At 49.2% G+C, this 18,711-nt stretch overlaps 7 protein-coding genes across 7 annotated transcripts; 3 read left to right on the forward strand and 4 right to left on the reverse strand.

Annotated features, from left to right (window-relative positions):
• Window positions 1-921: 921 nt before the first annotated feature.
• Window positions 922-1,717, reverse strand: LAJ45_06966 (uncharacterized protein; the record flags this gene model as incomplete). Its single annotated transcript, XM_046116526.1, has 3 exons — window positions 922-1,140; window positions 1,202-1,272; window positions 1,342-1,717. 3 exons carry the CDS (start codon window positions 1,715-1,717, stop codon window positions 922-924), a joined length of 666 nt encoding a protein of 221 aa, XP_045970295.1.
• Window positions 1,718-1,867: 150 nt separating this feature from the next.
• Window positions 1,868-3,792, forward strand: LAJ45_06967 (uncharacterized protein; the record flags this gene model as incomplete). The annotated part of the gene is made up of 7 exons (XM_046116527.1): window positions 1,868-2,093; window positions 2,181-2,378; window positions 2,439-2,965; window positions 3,028-3,071; window positions 3,132-3,506; window positions 3,566-3,692; window positions 3,748-3,792. The coding sequence occupies 7 exons, from the start codon at window positions 1,868-1,870 to the stop codon at window positions 3,790-3,792; spliced, it is 1,542 nt and encodes a 513-aa protein (XP_045970296.1).
• A 2,313-nt stretch (window positions 3,793-6,105) lies between these two features.
• Window positions 6,106-7,212, reverse strand: LAJ45_06968 (uncharacterized protein; the record flags this gene model as incomplete). Its single annotated transcript, XM_046116528.1, has 4 exons — window positions 6,106-6,115; window positions 6,181-6,193; window positions 6,262-7,035; window positions 7,095-7,212. 4 exons carry the CDS (start codon window positions 7,210-7,212, stop codon window positions 6,106-6,108), a joined length of 915 nt encoding a protein of 304 aa, XP_045970297.1.
• Window positions 7,213-8,709: 1,497 nt separating this feature from the next.
• LAJ45_06969 (uncharacterized protein) lies at window positions 8,710-9,303 on the reverse strand (the record flags this gene model as incomplete). The annotated part of the gene is made up of 2 exons (XM_046116529.1): window positions 8,710-8,847; window positions 8,911-9,303. 2 exons carry the CDS (start codon window positions 9,301-9,303, stop codon window positions 8,710-8,712), a joined length of 531 nt encoding a protein of 176 aa, XP_045970298.1.
• Window positions 9,304-9,889: 586 nt separating this feature from the next.
• Window positions 9,890-12,334, reverse strand: LAJ45_06970 (uncharacterized protein; the record flags this gene model as incomplete). The annotated part of the gene is made up of 4 exons (XM_046116530.1): window positions 9,890-10,300; window positions 10,355-11,903; window positions 12,012-12,207; window positions 12,286-12,334. The coding sequence occupies 4 exons, from the start codon at window positions 12,332-12,334 to the stop codon at window positions 9,890-9,892; spliced, it is 2,205 nt and encodes a 734-aa protein (XP_045970299.1).
• Window positions 12,335-12,535: 201 nt separating this feature from the next.
• LAJ45_06971 (uncharacterized protein) lies at window positions 12,536-14,591 on the forward strand (the record flags this gene model as incomplete). Its single annotated transcript, XM_046116531.1, has 7 exons — window positions 12,536-12,780; window positions 12,856-13,099; window positions 13,154-13,882; window positions 13,939-14,020; window positions 14,083-14,136; window positions 14,194-14,356; window positions 14,417-14,591. 7 exons carry the CDS (start codon window positions 12,536-12,538, stop codon window positions 14,589-14,591), a joined length of 1,692 nt encoding a protein of 563 aa, XP_045970300.1.
• Window positions 14,592-15,007: 416 nt separating this feature from the next.
• On the forward strand, window positions 15,008-18,356 carry LAJ45_06972 (uncharacterized protein; the record flags this gene model as incomplete). Its single annotated transcript, XM_046116532.1, has 8 exons — window positions 15,008-15,195; window positions 15,266-15,383; window positions 15,460-16,041; window positions 16,105-16,307; window positions 16,379-17,048; window positions 17,107-17,224; window positions 17,284-17,981; window positions 18,033-18,356. The coding sequence occupies 8 exons, from the start codon at window positions 15,008-15,010 to the stop codon at window positions 18,354-18,356; spliced, it is 2,901 nt and encodes a 966-aa protein (XP_045970301.1).
• Between the last annotated feature and the right edge of the window lie 355 nt (window positions 18,357-18,711).

An 18,711-nucleotide genomic window follows, 5' to 3' on the forward strand; every position in this document is an offset into this window, starting at 1 on the left:
ACAGAATCCTGAGAGCCTTCTTATCTCCTCTGATATTGTGTACGGTGTATCTACGCACCAGAAGGAGCCCAAAGCCAAGCTACGGGCGTTGGTCATAAGGAATGAGCCCAAGGGTAAAAAAAAGGTATGTTTTGCTGGTTGCGCCAATACATACTGGATATGCGAGTATACCGCCGTAGCACCCAAGTCACACCCGCTCCTCCACGGCAAGACAGAGCGAAGCCGTTAGTGATGGTGGTATACGTAGCAGTATTCGTAGAAAAGATACATGTAGGCATATATTGGAGCACTCGCTAACAGCTACAGTCGAACGCACCCCCCCCCCCCTTCTCTTATAACGGTACCCTTATAAGGCGTTTACCTTTATAGCAAGAATCATTTTGTAGGTACATAATAAAAGGCCCGATAAGGACCGAGAAGCTTAAGTCGTACCTTCATAGGACGATTATTCTTGTACATTAAGGAGGTACCCTTTAGAGAGACTCGACTGTAGATTGCTCCTGGGCGGGTAGTTAAATCGATATTACAGCCACCAAACGAAATCCCCAGCGCGGGTCGGGGGGAAAGAGTACCTCCATACTCTACATAGACCCCCCCGCCCGGGTTTCGGGGGGATGTTTGTTTTCCAGATCGCCGCAGTCGTCAGCTGCAGGGTGGATGGGATTGGATGTGTTTACGTATGCAGTAATTAAGACCACGGTCAGCGCAGAGGCATTGGCTCTACACATGGCTGGTCCAGGCTACACATACATAGCCAGATGCTACGGATTTGTCCATCTCACTGCAGCTGGCTATGAGTGAGAGGCGAGTTTTGGAATAAAAGTTGAATACGGGTTCTAGAATAACGACTCTACGATGTGGTTGTGTGGTCATGGGATATCACTCGTTAATTGAAGCGGGCGGGCGGGCTGAGATCTATCGTCATCTACCCCACTGCTCTATGTGTATGCGGTGGTGAACAGCCGCTTCCAAGACGAACTCTTTTGTAGTAATTGCTCTATTTATGCCGTTTTGCTTCTTTAAAATCCATATATCACCACTCCCAATTTCAACTTTGAAACCTCGTCCCAGAGGCCTCTCTTGCTGTTTCAAACCTTGGTACGCCATGGCAATATGCGACACATCTGATTCCCGCAATATCTACAACGCCCGTAAAAGAAAAAGAAAAAAAAGAGAAAGAAAAAAAAGTCTGTATTAATACCTGGTATCTCGAGCACAACATTTTCCCATTAACAGCGCGGGCACCCCGGACCCCTCCCACCGCCGCCACCCCTTCCTCCCCCACTCAGTTCTGCCTCGGCTTCACGATGCCATCATGCACGACATAATGCACGACCGTACTATCATCCGAGACCACCGCCAGCAATATCCTCTTCCCCCTCACCTTGCCTCCGCTCTCGCCCCAATATCCCTCCGGCAAGCTATCAAACACCTGCGCCCATTTGCGCAGTGTCCACTTCTCGCGCAGGTCGACGGGGAGCACCCACTCGTGCTGGCTGCGCTCGGGGGAGTTCTTGTCCTCGGCGTTGTAGGTGGAGGCGCTGTCGGGGTCGATGTAGACGGGGTCGGGCGGGAGGCCAGTGATGAGGGGGCGGGGGAAGGAGGGGGAGCTGTGGATCACGAGGGAGGACCAGTCGGCGAGGTGTTTGAGGTTTTTGTGTACTGTTTGGACGAGGTCTTGGAGGTGCGGGGTGGTTGTGTCTGTGGGGGTAGTCATGGCTGGGGTGTTGAGTGCTGTGTGCGGGTGTTTGTTGGTTCGGGTGTGGTTGTGGTGCGGCAGTGTGGTGGGGTGGGGTGTGGATCTGCGGTATGCAGTGGGGCTATCGACGATGAGTGCAACCGGCTCTCGAAGAGAATTTAAGCAACCATGCAACGTCGGTCCGTTCTGCAGCGTCTCTCGTCCGCGCGACCCGCAGCTCTCTTCGCAAACACAGCCAGAGTGCAATGTCTGATCACCAGTCTCCCCCGGCAGCTACAGTCGCGGCGGTCACTCTCCTCCGACGCGGGCGCGGGCTCTTCTCCTCCACCGCAGAAGTTAGCCTTCGGCCAGCCGCTTTTTGAGACACACCCGCACCTGCTCAAGCGCGGTGAAGGTTTTCCCAAACTCCTCCCCACTTCCGTTACCCCAATTGCGCAGTCAAGGGCAAAAAAAAAAATCTGATTCTCAGATATGTGAATAGTGACCCCCGGAATCTCGGCCCTCGAATATGCCATGCGCCGGGCAAAGCTGGCCGCAGAGCTCCCCGACAACTGCATCGCAATCATACCCTCCTCGCACGTAAAGTACCGCTCTGGCCCCGTCTTCTACGACTTCCACCAAAACCCCGACTTCTACTACCTCACCGGCTTCCTCGAGCCCGAGGCCGTCTGCGTCATCAGTACCTCCCCCACCCCACCCCCATCCCCCACTCGCCCACAGTAAAGCTCACTCCCTGTAGTCAAGGAATCCGGCCAGCCCGAAGGCGAACACATCTTCCAGCTCTACGTGCGCGACAAAGACCCCAAAGCCGAGCTCTGGGACGGCGCGCGCAGTGGCGTCGAGGCCGCCACAGAGGTATTCAACGCCGACGAGGGCTTCAACATCGACAACCTCGAGCTGCACCTTGAGCCGTACCTACGTGGCGCGCGCAGCGTCTACACGGACCTGTCTGTATTCCCATCGCGCGCGGTCAGCGTGTTCCATGCGTCGTTTGTGCACTCGGCGCCGGACACGTTTTCGTTTGTGCATCGGATCAAGAAGAAGACGGTGCCGCTGGCGCCGGTGATGCATGGTCTGCGGAATGTGAAGAGTGCGGCAGAGGTGGCGAATATGAGGAAGGCGGGGAAGATTAGTGGGAGGGCGTTTAATATGGCAATGCAGGAGAGATTTCTGACGGAGAGGGGGTTACATGCGTTTTTGGAGTACCAGTTTAAGGTGGGCGGGTGTGAGAAGGAGGCGTATGTACCTGTTGTTGCGGGCGGTGAGGTGAGCATTGGCCCGCTGAGAAAGAGGGAGAATCTTCTTTATATTGACAGAGCAATGGGTAGAACGCATGCACAATCCACTACACCAGGAACGACGAAACCCTCAAGTAAGCCCCCTCACCCCTCCCTCCTTTCACGCCCACTAACCCCCCCCCCCCCCTTTCCAGAAATGGCGACCTCGTCTTGGTCGACGCCGGCGGCCAATACGGCGGCTACGTGACGGACATCACCCGCACCTGGCCCACCTCGGGCGTGTTCACCGCCGCCCAACGCGACCTCTACTCCGTCGTGCTCTCCGCACAAAAAAAATGCGTTTCGCTCTGCCGCGAAAACGCCAACTTGTCACTCGACGCCATCCACTCGGTCGCTGAGACAGAGCTCAAGAGCGGCCTGAAGCAGATTGGCTTTGACGTGGGCGGCAGGAACATGGACACCTTGTTCCCGCACCATGTTGGCCATTTTGTGGGACTGGATGTGCATGATTGCCATAGTTGCTCGAGGAGTAAGGGGCTGGTGGAGGGGCAGTGTGTTACTGTAGAGCCGTGAGTCTTTTTGTGCTTTTTTTTGAGGGGATGGGAGAGCTAATTGGGGTATGGTATAGGGGCGTGTATGTACCAAACGACGACCGCTGGCCAGTGCATTTCAGGGGTATGGGCATCAGGATCGAGGATAGTATCTGCGTGGGCGAGGAGCACCCCATTGTATTGTCGGCTGAGGCCGCGAAAGAGGTGAGTCGATAGTGTGATGTGTGTGGATGGAGAGAGATTGCTGACGGATGCGTAGATTGTCGATGTCGAGGCGCTTGGCGAGAGTATTCGCCCAGTGTAGTGTCAGGTGTAGATAGTACATATAGTTGAAAGGTGTTTATAGGACGAGTGATGTTTGGTGATGCAGTCTGTGGTGGTGGTGGTATGTGCCTCCATTGGCACGTGGGGCCTGCTACACACATTGTGCAGCCTCCAATACGAAAACTATAGCACTGACACTGTCATCCTTCTTGTCTGAGCGAGTGAGCGAGTGAGCGGCTAGTCCAATTTATAACAAAGGGTGAGTTTGTACTTTATGTGCAATTATTCTTATAGCAAGCATATAGGGAGATTCAACTGTAGCCTGTGATAAGATGACCGCTGCGCCCAAGTCTTTCCAATTAGTTTATAGGAGTTACTAGCTGCTCTATTTTCTAAACTCCTCTGGATTTTAGCATCACGAGCTATTACTCGATTCCATGAGCCATCGTGTCTGGAGCCTGTATACATGTAGGAAACGTTTTCAGGCTGTTTGTGATCGAGATATCTCTATCTGAGGTCTAGAGGGGGCTGTTGCTCTGAATATTCGAGTCTAGGAACATGAGAATGATGATAGATTAAGTGGTTTTCCGCAGCTTAACTTATCCCTTCGTCTGGCAAAAAATGCTGCCCACCCCCCAAAAAGCAAATTTATATGTGGCTTTACTAACAGATCCCGTTATATCTCTTATCAAATAATAGATCTCCCATACAAATCTAATTCCTGTGTTATAGGGTGGGCAGCACCGCCAGACGAAGGGATAGATCTTGAAACTAACACATATTCTTAACCGGGTCCGACCACATAGCGGTTGAAATGTGTTTGAACACATATTCTACTAACATACCCCACAACGTTCCTGGTGTAAGGTGCCGGTGGGTGACTTGTGTTTCTAGGCTATACTAAGTGTTCTGGATTGTAATGGGTGGTGCTGGGTGGAGACAAAGGACTGGCTGTTTCAGGGTGTATATTCAAGGACAGAGCTGTGCGGTGGTCTATGAGCCACACTACCAATGCAGTGCAGCACCTTTGAATCAAAAAGTTTCCCCCACTGTTCAGGTAAATCTGGGTCGTTTACAGGGGAATTGATATGGCATCATTGATTATCACTCGGTCTATGGAATTTTATGGGTGCTGTGCTATTTGGATACAGATATAGTAGCGTCCCAAGACTCGTTGCTCTGCATGACACTTGAGAATGATAGGAGACTAAGTACCTTAGGTCTTTACATGAGGGAGTGGTATGGTAAGACGTGGGTTCAAGACTCCAAAGTCTTACTACATGTATAAAAGAACACGCACCGAAAGAGTTTCGCTAAAACCTAACCCTGCACCTGCACCTGAATGACGCCCTCAGTGCCATTGAATGGAATATCTACAGCAGACATCAATTTCATTAGTAGCTATAGGACGGAGTGAGTGACCTTGGCTCATAGAATCAAATATCCTTATCTCTCTCAAGCAGATCTTATCTGCAATCAATGGCGGGAGAGCTAGAGATCTTTAGAATCTGCTCTGGCAGCCAACTATAGGACAACAGGCCGGTAGCATAGTGGATAATGCGCTTCCATCGGGTAGCCGTAGGAACAATTGCCGGAAGAGATGGGGTTCGATCCCCCCCGGCGCTGTTGAATTTCTTCTAAGAAATATTTTTTTATTTTATTTTTTGCTGGATACGGGCGGGGGATGTACATGTAGATGGTTAAAGTAAGAGAGCGGGAAATATTAATTGTAATAAATTACATATACAGTTGACTCTCAATATAAGGGTACGCTCGAGATCGGAAATTGGTACCCTTATAGGGTGTGTACCGGTATAGGAAGGGTCAATTTGTACTCAAAAAGGCCAAAAGAACCGAGAAAATGTATCCTTATAGAGCGAGTATTCTTATAGAAGGTACCCTTATAGTGAGAGTCGACTGTAGTAAAGTACTTCTTGTACAAGCATAAAAGCATAACCACACTAAATTTTCCTCAGCCCCTCGCAATCGCCAAAGGCCAATAAAAAAGTAAAAGTGGAGGACCCCGAGCATAGTACTGATCCGCGCATCGTCTCCAGCTACAAAGCTGGCAGCATCCCTCGCAGAAGGTTCATATACCTAGGGGAAAGACGAAAAGGGAGCAAAAAGGGCTTGCACGGTATCAAAAAGTGAGGCGTTAGGGTAGACTTAGCTACAATATGTTAGGTACTGATTGAGTTCTTATCAGGGTGCTATTAGTTAGTAGTGATTCGCCTGCCTTTTTTTGTTTTTGAATACTGTTGCCCGGTTCTCTCACAGTTGTCTGTTGGTCTTGGGTTGGAGGCGGTGCGGATGGGGTTTTTATAGGAGGTGGTGGTGGTATGTATGGGTGGTTTCATGGTGGTCTATTATCAAGATGAATGGGGTTTCTTTCTTTCAAGATGGTTTGATTGATTATTTGACTACCTACCTAATAATACACACTGTTTTCTTGATTACCACCCATCTCAACTCATGAGCACATCTCCACCACCCTCCTTCTTCAGTCTACTCCTCGCAATCCCCAGCAGCAGCCTCTCCTTCACCGCCTCGTTCAACACGAGCCTAACAGCCGTCGCAGTCGTGATTGCCCCATCCATCAGCAGATCCAGCTCATCCCCACCCTGATCCGCCGTCTCCATAGCCCCCTTGGTCCAGAGCAGCGTGACCTCATCTCTCCCCGCCATATACCCCACGACCGCCGCCGATACAACCTGCCCGCCGTCCGCGGGGCTCGGATCCAGAACCACCACCGGCGCCGGCAAATCCACATCCATCGCATCGCCCCCAGCAGGCGCCCTCCTCACCAGCGCCGCAACCCCACCAGACACCAGATCCACACACTCGATGCCCGCGTCGGCCACCGCAGCGCTCGCACAGGTGATCGCGCCCGCAAGCACATTCATGAGTCCGACCTCCACCCCGTCGTCATCGTCGCCGTCCAGGCCGCCCTCGCAGTCCAGAACCGTGATGAAGATGTCGATGCCGCTCTTCGGGTACGCTGCTGTCTTGATGCTTTTTACGAGTGCGTTCTGGAGCTGGACGGAAAGGTCGCGCTCGACGGCGTCGCGCACGTAGCCGCGGCGCTTGTGGGGCGTGGAGAAGGGCGCGAACTTTAGTTCTGCGGTGAGGCGGGCGTGCGGTGAGAATGGGGCGCTGGGCGGGAGTGGGCGAGGGCCGTAGACGGAGGCGGTGAGTTTGAGGGTGGGGGTGCCGGCGGGGGCGGGGGAGGGGAGCTCGAGGAAGGAGGAGCCCGTGGCAGGTGGGGTAAGGGAGGTCTTGAGGACTGTTGAGGGTTAGCTAGAGTTATGGGAGGGAGTTGAGACGGTAGGTATGTGAACTTGCATATTTTTCGCAGAGCATCTGGAGCTCTGGGCGGGAGCTGCTTGGCCTTGGGTACGCCGGCGTAGACTATAGGAGTTGTGCCATCCGAGGGCCCATTTATACGGCGGCGGTCGGTCATTGCGATATTTCAACGAGTGGCTGCTGCTGCAATTGCTTCAGTTTCTCGTTTTGAAATTGTCGTTTGATGATACCGCTCAAACTCGACTAGCGGCGGATTCTGGGATGAGGCTCAAGCAGCGAAAGCCCGACCCCAAGCCAAGGCACGACGTCGGTGAAACTTTTAGCGGGGTAGGGTCTTGCCCTGGCAGTACTGGCCCGGCTCGCAGCTCAGGCAACGCAAGGTTAAATTTTCTTCACGCAACGACACTTCCTTTCCCTCTACATCATAAATCGCCAACCACAACACCACCATCAACAACGACGACGACAAAGAACGGCAACCAATGGGATCCCAATGGGGATCACGACAAGCAAAAGGTAAATCCAACCCCTCTCTATGTATCCTTCCCTCTTCCCCTTCGAAATGATGAAGTCTTATCACTTTTGTTTCGGATATTCATATGTGATCCATTAAACAAACATGCACTACCATCTGATCTTCGCCCTTCTCTCCTCAAATTTGCATCCCGCCCTCTCACACCCCTTCGGTTTCCTCAATTGCTAACAGTTTCGCTGTTAAGACAGCCAACGATCACCGTCAGCATAATTAGACATACCGCATTCGCGGTACTAGGATACAAACTGTAAGTTTAAAGAAAATTTCTTCTGTCATTGCCCTGACCCCCCCGGACGTTTTCGTGATGAAACAAAAAAATTCAGTTCTGCTTCGGATATTCCGATGACGATAACCCTTTACCAAACATTCATTTCTGATCCTACGTCTAATTCTCAACCTTTAAAAATTCGTCTCTCACTCAATCTTGCATTGATGCTAACGATACCCAAAGAACTTTACAGGAACCCATAATACTTACACACCCTGCCCGCAGGCAAAAAACTAATGGTAATTGCTCCCCAAATCCACTCCCCTCCTGCCCCTTTCTATGATGACAATAGTCGATCCATTCAACGAGTCCCCCCACCCGCTCTACCTCCCTAGCCCCCGGCTTCCCCTTCCCTGCCCGTTCTTCCCTCGTCCCCCCATGCTTGACTCACCTAGGACCCAATGCCGCCGTAGCGTTCTGTTGCGGCGTGCGGCGGGCACCGGGGTGTAGGAGGACGGCTTGGTTCTCGGGCGAGGGCAAGAGTTAAGGATTTGGGAAGGGGGGTGTGGTCGGCGTGGTTTTTACGGGTAATTGGGCCTTTGTGTCGCTCTCCAAGCTGAAGGGTTCACCGTTTTGGGGGATCTGGATGTGAGGGTTGAGGCGGGGTGGGGGGGGGAGTACACACGGCTTTCTGAGGCGCAGTGTTAAATGCCATTTTTTGGATGTTGGTAGTAGTTGGCGCAATAGCTAACGTATCGAAGATTATCTAGGCTTCTCCAATATGATATCGTAATAATTTTAAAAATAGAAATAATAATAAAAGCAATTAAAAATTAAACTCTTCGTGATCATTGACCCATATAATTATTACTGCGGTGACCTGTGCCATCCCTCTAACTACTATTCGCGGATTACCCGCCAACTGCCCTCCTCAAGCCCTCTTTGAACGCCTTTAATGCCTCCTCCTCTTCCTTCTTCATCTCCTTCTCAAAAGCCTCCATCCGCTCCTTCAGCCTCTCCTTCCTCGTCCGATCCGTACCCGCAGCTTGCTGCGCTGTAGTTAGTATCCACAAAACGCTCATAACCAGAAGCTTTACAACAAGTCCACTTACATTCGCCAACCTACATCTCAACCTGCCCTCCCTCACCTCGCTCAAACTCACGCCTGCACCCGCACCCGCGCCCGCACCGCCATCCACCAGCTCAGTAACCCCCAACCTCCTCCACTCCCTCTCGACCCTCTCGACCTCCACACTGACCTCACGCAGCCTAGTGCCCGCGGTAAACAGCGTCGTGTCTTCCAGCAGCGGGTCGTGATTCGCCACGAAGCTGTCGAGCAGCGGCTGGGTGAAGGCCGCGGGCGGGGGGAGCAGCGTGGGCCGGAGGAGGGCGCTGTAGATGTGCGCTAGGGCTGGGCCGGTTGCGGGGAGGGTTGTGCTGCTGAGTGCGGGTGTGGGCGTGGTGGTGGGAGTGGTGGGGCGGGGGGTGGGGTAGAGGGGGAACATTGGTGCGTGGGTGTTTGGTAGGCGGGTGGGTGGTAGGTTTGTAGATGAGTTTGTAGATGTTTGGGTTTGCGGGCTTTGTTGTTTGTTCTGTCGAATAGGTAAGGAGCGTACTGATCTTGATTGAGGGTTTGGAGTTGATAATCAGGTATCGATAAACAGAACACTACTAATTTCGATAACTTTCTTGCCAAGCAAGAGATACATGCATGGTGAAGTCACTAGTTGACGTTTTCAGCTTGTAGATTACATGGATCATGCAGGAACCAAAAGGTTAAAGAGAGTGTTTGTAATTGCAGTCAAAAAAAGAAGTATAAACTAAAAAAAAAAAAAAAAAGACTACACCTCCCCCCCCCCTTCGCCGTCACTTCCTAGCTTTTGTACGTCCCTTCGTATTGCCCTAATATATACCACTAGATTCGAACGTGAGAAGAAAGACCATACACACCCTTCACCCAGCAGACCCAATACAAAAATGCCAACAAAATTTTAGTCCATGAAAGGAAACGGAAATAAAAAGCATCCACCGCCCACCCGCCCACCCAAAGTAAGTACAGAAAGAAAGAACAGAAGGATCCAAGCTTTCTCCTTACACAATCTCCTCCTCGTGCTCACTTATGACCTCCTCCACAATCTCCTCGATAACGGTGTCCTCCGCCTCATCCTTCTTCCTCTGGGCCGCGTTGGGGTCCTCTGGCAGTCCGAGCTCGACACGCTGGGCCTTGAGGTCCTTCTCGACCCGCTCTCTCCATGCGCGCCATTCGTCGAGCTGCCTCTTCCGTGCCTCGACAACCTCGCGGTTGGCGGTCTCGGCCTCGAAGGTGTCCTCCTCGTCGAACTGGCGTGAGTATTCACGGAGGTTCTTGCGGATAGTCTTTTGCTCCTCCTTGGAGAGCATTGTAGGTGGGCGGGGACGCCAGAGGAGCTGCTTGAAGCGGTCAATGTGCTCTTCGCGGAGAAGGGTTCCCTTGAAATCCCAGAGATGGTAGCCGTTTTCCATCTATAAACTGTGGTTAGTACTTGCAGAGAAACAGAGCGCTGTAGGGAAACATACGGTATGCCTCCACATGCTCACGCTGGTAGCGACATATCGTCCAGTGGGGTCCCATTCAACGTCGGTCACACCGTAGTGCTCAGAGGCGCCCATGAGCATGAGGTTTGCAGCCACCTCCTTGTTCTTGGTCTCTGGCTTCTGCTTTTCACCTTCAAATTCGCAGTCCCAGAATTCGAGGTCGAAGCTCTGCTGTGAGTGGACGGTGGCGATCAGCACAAAACGACCCTTGGGAGACCAGTAAATGGCGTTAGAATTCTTCTTTTCAACGGTTTTCACAAGGCAGAACTCGCCGACGCCGTTCTTGATTTTCTCGGGGGCATAGAAAGCAATGTTCGTCTTGGGAGCGACAGTGGCGCCTTGGACGGCCTCATCGGTGGTAATGAAAACGAAACGGTCGCCCTTGGGTTCCCATGCAAAGTTGATCACTGTCTGCTTGAGTTCGACAATTTCGACGGGGATGTTCTTTTCCTTCACACGGAAGAATTCGAGGGAAGTGAATGTTGACTTCTTGGTCTTGGTGTGCCTATCAACCTTAACACAGAGGTATTTACCCTCTGACTGCCAATGAAGCTTGCAATCCGACACATTAACCAAATTTCGTGTACGAACGATAGTTTGTGAAGGAATGTTCATAAGAGTAACACGGGCAGTTTGGTTATTCATTTCCGGGGTCCAATATGTGAGCATCTGTTCAGGCTTGGATTTGCCCTTTCCTTCCGGAATTGAAGGAGACCACTCGAAATCGACGACACCCTCAACCTTGACCGCCTTCTTTCCGAGAAGCATCATGCTAGGTGTTTCATAGATCTGAATGGCTTGTCCGGGAAGGACACGGGCGACGTACTTGTCGTCCGATGACCATTTGAAAACAGGCCAGTTAATCTTCTTGCGTCCCAAAGCCTTGACACCCTCGTCCGCGTCGTTCGCAGCCTCAAGAGATGTGAATGATCGCAAAAGATTACCAGTCTTGATATCCCAGACAATAAAATTCTTGCCATCCTCATCTGCACTGAGAGGAAAACCTGGGGGAGGATTTTCGGGGATTGAGATTGGTCTGTTCGACCAGGTGACAATATAATTTTCGTTTGGTGAGAAATCGACCAAATTGGCAGCAGGATGGGCGAATCGCATAACACGTTTCCAGCTTGGACCACCCCAAAGTTGAACACCCTGTGCGTGGACGGAGGTAAGATAAGTTCCTTGGGGAGACCACTGTACAAATGACTCGGTCCAGTGTTGTCTATCAACGACTGGTTCTGGTTGGTCCTTCTTCCTGTTCCAAAACACGCCCACGCTCTCACCACGGTACATCACAAACTGATCACGGGCATTAGGCTCGCTCAACCAAGAACGGAAATGTTCCCGTTCAACATAGGGTTCTATCTCAGGCTCCACATATTCTTCCTTGATCCGCCCCTCCCGACCAAAGTGTTCGATGTCCGTAAGCTTATTGATAGCGATGGTGTGTTTTCTATCGAGTGGTATACCGCTCAACTGCTTGCAAGCAGCAAGGGCCTGTTCGGGAGTCTCGTACTCAACAAAGGCGTACCTGAACCGTCGTCCTCAATATGGCATCCTCTGGCATGAAAAAAGGAGCAACAAAAAAAAAAGACTGGCAAACAAAAAATCCACTGGCAAGGTCGCATAGCGCACTTACCCCTCAGTTTTGTTGGTTTCGGCGTTCAGAGGCATGGTAACTGAGTCGGCCTTTATCTTTCCAACCTCACTCAACTTCTTGCTCAAGAACTTGATCAATTTGCCTCTATTCTCTTCCGGAACGACGGGGCATCCATCGACAACGACGAAAGCATCAAGTCCCTCGTCAAGTCGTACCTCAAATTGTTCTCGGAGATCTACACATTCAAGAGTCAAAAATTGATGAAAAAAATACAGACATTGTGTAAGGACGAAAAAAAAAGCCCATTACTCACCCGAGAAGTCGATATCTTCATCATCGTCAAATGAGCTATGGGGCGCCATGATTGCAGGTATCTAGTAGTGACTAAATGATTGAAGGTGGGGTTGAATCATTGAGGGGTGCGAAGTGATGTTCTAATTTTTTTTGGTGATTTGTGCATCACGTGATCGTATAATCTTGGCATGGTAACAAGTCCAACGGTCACTAAAATGTATTCAACCTTTGGCATCTTCAAAAATTAAGAACTTACTCCGTTTTTCTCGATGTCGAACAACAATGAGACTTCGAATTCAGCTGTGGCAGCTTGCCCGCCAAACCCTCCCCAGATCTCCTCCAGCGAGGGCGGTCATGACGACAAGAAAAATAACAACGACAACTCCGACAGGAACCGACGTGGTAGCGGCAGAAGCCAGGGAAGAAGTGGTGGCAGAGGTCGGAATGGCAGCTGGACTGATAAACCGCATAGAGAGAAACGGGCTCGCGATGACCAAGGAAGAGCTGCTTACAAGTATGTTTGAGGTGTTCGTTTCCCTTCAAATCTACAAAATCGCCAAAAGCTTAACGGCAGTAAATTTGAAAATAGTCATAGCACCAAAAAACAGCGCTCCTATGGGCAAGGCACTGAGGAAAACAAAGTAGAAGAGTTAGGCGAAGAAAAGGAAGAGAGAAAGCCTAAACGAAAGGTTGCAGTCCTTATCGGATATTGCGGAACCGGGTACAGAGGAATGCAGTTAAATCCACCGCATAAAACTATTGAAAGCGACATATTTGAGGCCTTTGTCAAAGCTGGCGCAATATCAAGGGCCAACTCCAATGATCCAAAGAAGGTATATCTATACTCAGATTCAAATTCGATACAGAAGAAGAACTTACCGTTGTAGTCATCCCTTGTTCGTTGCGCGCGTACAGACAAAGGCGTCCATGCTGCTGGAAATGTAATTTCTTTGAAACTCATCATTGAGGACCCTGATATAGTGCAGAAGATCAACGCCGAACTTCCCGAACAAATCCGTGTATGGGGAATTCTACGCACCCTTGGCTCTTTCAGCTGCTACCAAAAGTGTGATAGCAGGAGATACGAGTACCTTCTTCCGACCCATTGTTTTTTACCACCGCACCCAAAAACATTCCTTGCACAAAAACTCAGAAGCATTGCCGAGAAAGAAGGGGATCATGAAGGCTTGCTTGAGAGGCAAAAGGAAGTTGATGGATGGTGGGATGAAGTCGATGACAAGGTTAGGAAGCAGCTTAAAGATGAAGACCCGGAATTATTCAAGAAGGCTATGTACGAAGAAAGTGAGTCGGACAAGGAAGCCGTACTGGGTAATGATGGACGGCTCAGAAGCAGGTCTCCAGGCGTAGACATAAACAAGGAACCCATGGAGACTGAGGGAAAAATCAAAAGCGAGGCGGAGAAAATTGAGGAATTGCGCTATAAGATTAGGGCTGTCCATCGAGTAGAAAAGAGGGCGTACCGGATATCTCAGGAGCGGCTAGCGAGAGTCAGGGAGGCGTTTAAGGCATACGAAGGTACTAAAAACTTTCATAACTATACCATTAATAAAACCTTCTATGAGGCAAGCTCTAGGAGGCATATCAAATCCTTTGAGGTAAGTTGGTTATATGTTCTTCTCTTTTACAAATTTATACTAACCAAGCCGTTAAGGTTTTGGATCCGATAATCATTAATGACACAGAATGGGTATCTCTGCGAGTCCATGGCCAATCCTTTATGATGCATCAAATCAGTAAGTGCAGTTCGTGTCGTGACCTATCATCGCCTATCCTAATAATAGAACTATGAAAATAGGAAAAATGGTCGGTATGGCAATGATGGTTGTCCGCACAGGCTGTCCTATTGAACGTATCGAGCAAACTTTCAGATCTAGAAAAATCACCATTCCTAAAGCACCCAGTTTAGGGCTTCTTCTTGAGTATCCTGTCTTCGAAAGCTACAACAAGAGTGCTGTAGAAGCACATTCTCGGGAGCCGATTGACTTCACTATATATTCGAAGGAGATTGATGCGTTCCGCGAGAAAATGATCTATTCTAAGCTTTTCGAAGACGAAAGAAATGGCAATATGTAAGGACCCAGCACTTGTGTTTATAAACGAGTTACATATGTTGATGGATTTTGCTTTAGATATACTGGATTCGTCCACTTTTTAGACTCGTTTAAGAGCCCACATTTTACCTACTTATCTTCCACAGGATTCAAAGCTCTCGATGAAGAGCTTGAAGCACAAAGAAATATTAATGATGAGATGGTGGTTGATTCCGAGGATGAAGATGCTGGATCTGATGCTGAAGCTGGTTAAACTCGGAGTATCAAAAGAATAGCAAGGATCATAGAGCAATGTAATTAGAAATTTCTCAAAATTCATCATGGTCCAACTTGGTAGTGAGCATTGTCAGATTCGTGACCTATAGAAAAGGGAAAAGAGAGATAAGAAAGCTTGTATTACTAAATTCTTTACATAAATAAAATTATAACTCTACTTTTTCCATATCTTTTAGCTACGGTTACCCATATTCGCACACACATGTAGGCATGACGGCAATGATCATGGCGCGTTATCAGATCTAATCTTGAGGTTGTGCCAAGGCAACGGATCACGTGCCACCACCGAAGGCTCTCGCGTCGACCCTTGGCTTGAAATCAACCAGCGTTTGTTTGCACAGAATAGCCAACACTCCGCGACCTCCCTCGCATCCTTGAACCGCGATAATCATCATGGCTGCTACGGAACCCGCAAACCACGTCACTTCGCTTTTCAGCTCGCTGTTAGAGCAATCGCGAAAACTTCGGCAGGAAACCGATAATGATGGACTAGAAACCGTCCAGCTTGGATTGAACGAGCTTGAGAGGAGGGCCAAGGACCTGAAGAAGACCCGCGAAGGAGCGCAAACCGATGCAAGAGCGTATGTGCTCTTCTGAAAGAAGCTCTGTGGAGCTGAAAGTGAAGCTGACACTGACATGATCTGGTCGTAGGCATTATTTGTTGGCTGCTGGTGGGATTAACACGGATGAGGCTTTGCGCGACCTGGACTCTATAGATTTCCAGAACGCTTATGAGCCATCTACAATACGAGTTGACACCGATATTGATGTGCGTATTCTTTTGGGCGTCCCGTGATAACCGCTACAAGAATATACATTGCTAAACCACAGGAACCTTCAAACAGACCTATCTCCGCAACCGGAGAGAACAAAATGTCATGTCTTCGATTGAGGATGGAATGCGTCGGACATCTCGAGATTTTGATGCTTTTGTCGCCAAGAATGTTACAATAGAATGGGAGGCTCAAAAGCAGCGTATCTTCGAACACTTCGGTCTTACGCCGCGAAATTCTACAGCTCCAGGTGCTACAGCAGATCCCGGCCATAACACCTTTAATGGGGGTCTCAGCGCATTTGGTGCCTCTTCGTTCGGCGTATCTTCTTTTGGTCGCTCTAAGTTGGGGCAGTCGTTTGGACCTGGAGTTGCTGGTAGAGGGAGCGTTTGGGCAAAGTCTACAATGGGCACTAGTGTTTTGGGCAGACCAACAGCTGCCAATACTACCGGGGCTTCTACTGCGAAATTGTTCACGGATGTTGACCCTGCTCGACAGAATGATATGAGTAGGCAAGTGCAACTTAGACAAAAGCAATTTTCGGCTGCTGTCAAACGTTTGAATGAAGCCAGGTTAGAGAATGGGGCTGATGGCGGAATCTATCCTGTCATGAAAGTCTTTGGCGATGTCACCGGGGCTTCTGGAAATGATATGGTAGGCTCTGTAGACTCCTCCGGAGGTGGTAATACGTCGAAAGCTTACAAAGAACTGGAATAGTTGACCTTACAACTTTACGATTCCTGGAAACTACTAGCATCCATAACCAACGAATCTGAAATCCGCGATGGGAATCCCTTTGGCGGTCCGCATGAAAGGCAGTTTAGGAAAGACTATATTCTCAACACGTCTCCCGATAGTGCTGAGGCTTCCAGAATGCGGAAGACTGTTCAAAAAGGAGCTAGACGGTTCCTAGAAAAACAGTATGTTTCTCTCTGTTTATACCTGCTATCTATACCTTTTTCTCACGGTTTTTTTTTTTCCACGGGTGTAGATTCTTAGAAATGGTCGAGCGTTCAGTTACCGAGAACCCCCAGATCGCCAAAGTCGGCGGTATTCCTTCAGTGTTCCACAAGTTCCGAGGTTACATCAACGTTAAACTAGCCAACAATAAGGACCTACCTGAATGGGATCTAAAAAACTTTGATTACGTATCTGATGTTCCCTGTTGGGCAATTATATTCTACCTTCTCCGCGCCGGCTTTCTAGAGGAAGCAGACGAATTTGTTAGGCAGAACCAACAGTCATTCCAGAAACTTGATCGAAGCTTCCCTACATATCTTCATGCTTACTGTTCGGCGGGCGATGAACGGCGCTTGCCTAGGAACTTACTTGACAGGATCCAGGGCGAGTACAATAACCGTGTCCGACATTCGGAAGACACCAAAGACATATTTAAGCCGGCAGTTTACAAAATAATTGGAAGATGCGATCTTTCTAAAAGATCTGTACCAAATGTCATGCCAACCGCGGAGGACTGGATGTGGCTACAGCTTGTATTGGCTAGGGAGATTGACAAAACGACCGAGCCGGCGCACGAGGTCTTTACTTTGACAGATCTTCAAAAGGGAGTTCTTCAGTTTGGCGCAAAGCATTTCTCACAGAAAGGAAGCAATGTTGGGCTGTATTTCCAAATGTTAATGATGTCTGGCTTATTTGAAGATGTCAGTGACCTATGCCTACAACCATTTTCCTCCGAAAATATAACTAACAAAAATTTAGGCTGTCCACTATTTGTATTCATTCCAATACGTGGATGGTGTTCATTTTGCAATTGCGCTCACATATTATGGTCTCCTAAGACCAACTTCGAACCCCGCAAGTGTGGGTGGAGAATTGCGTAAGAGCCTATCCATTTCTCTTATAATCTTACCTAGAAATAACTAATTTAACCGTCAGTCACGCTTGGTCAAAACGGAGAAAGGCAAATCAACTTCCCCCGTTTAATTGGTTATTACACGAACGATTTCCGTACGCCTAATGCCGAAGAAGCTGTCGACTATATCAGCCTTATCTGTCTCAATGCCGATCTTCCTGCACCCACCGGACCAAACCATATCACAATTTGTCACGAATCTCTCCGTGAGCTCGTTCTTGATACCAAAGAATTTACCAAGCTTCTTGGTGATGTTCGTGCAGATGGGACTCGCGAGAAAGGAGCAATAGAGAAGCGCATGAGACTCATCAAGCTTACCGATCAACGTGAATATCTTCGAACGATTACCGAACAAGCTGCTGTTCAGGCAGATGATGATGGTAGGGCCAACGACGCTGTCTTATTATACCACCTCGCGGAGGACTATGATACAGTTCTCCAAATTGTCAACAAGAATCTCTCGGACTATATCGCGAGCGAGGAGGCTCCAACACGTTACCAAGATCTTACAGCGACCAATGGACTGTTGAACTCTAGCCTGAGTCTGACAAGCGTAGAGGATCCGGTGCAACTGGCTCAAAACATGCTTAAGATGTATGGGGCCAATGTATCTGTGTACACTAAGATTGAATTGAGAAATAGGGAGGCTTGCGGTGTCCTACTTCGTATCGCAGAAGCCAAAAAGCTGTTTGCAAATGGCGACTGGGAGGCCTGTTTAGTCGTAAGTAATCCTTTTCCGCCATATGAATTACTTTACTTATTGCATAAATAGACAATCGAAGGTTTCGATATAATCCCTCTTAATCCACGCGTAGACGTCGGGTCCATCCGTCGGGCCGCTCAAAACTTCAGCACTCTTCATGAAACCGTCTCTCGAAATATCGGCCTCCTACTTAAGATGGTAGTCGAGTGCTGCCATCGTCTGAGCATAGATATCAAGAATAGCTTGTTTGCCGATGCAAGCAGAGACCAGAAGTTGGTGGAGCTAAAGGCTAGGACGAAATGTGCAATGATTTATGCCGGAATGATTCAATACAAGCTGCCGGCACATGTGTATGAATTTATCAATAGTCGGGATGTTACAGACGGGTTTTAGACAAGGTGAATTAGTTGATGGGGAACGGGTTCTTTTAATATATCTCATTTGGTTTGCTTTGCTGGGAAAATTGCAGTGTTTGAGTATTGTGGTCGCAGCTACGTCAGTTCAATTGCAGAAAATAAAAAAGAAGGATTTCTTTATTGGAAATGAGCATGGCTCAATGCCCCTGAGCAAGGGTGGAGGTCAGACTTATTTCCTAACTGTGAAGACCGCCCCCAGAATTTAGTCCTTTGGAAGGGGGTGTTTATCGCACTACTAATAATTTATTTGTCCAAGCCTACATAGGCACCTGTAGGTGTATTTAATAGCTGTCCACTAAGTCTATTAGCACGGGACTAGATCAAATGCCAAG

This window comes from Morchella importuna, assembly GCF_003444635.1.
Source record: "Morchella importuna strain M04M26 chromosome Unknown Morimp01GS021, whole genome shotgun sequence".
Lineage (NCBI taxonomy): Eukaryota > Fungi > Ascomycota > Pezizomycetes > Pezizales > Morchellaceae > Morchella > Morchella importuna.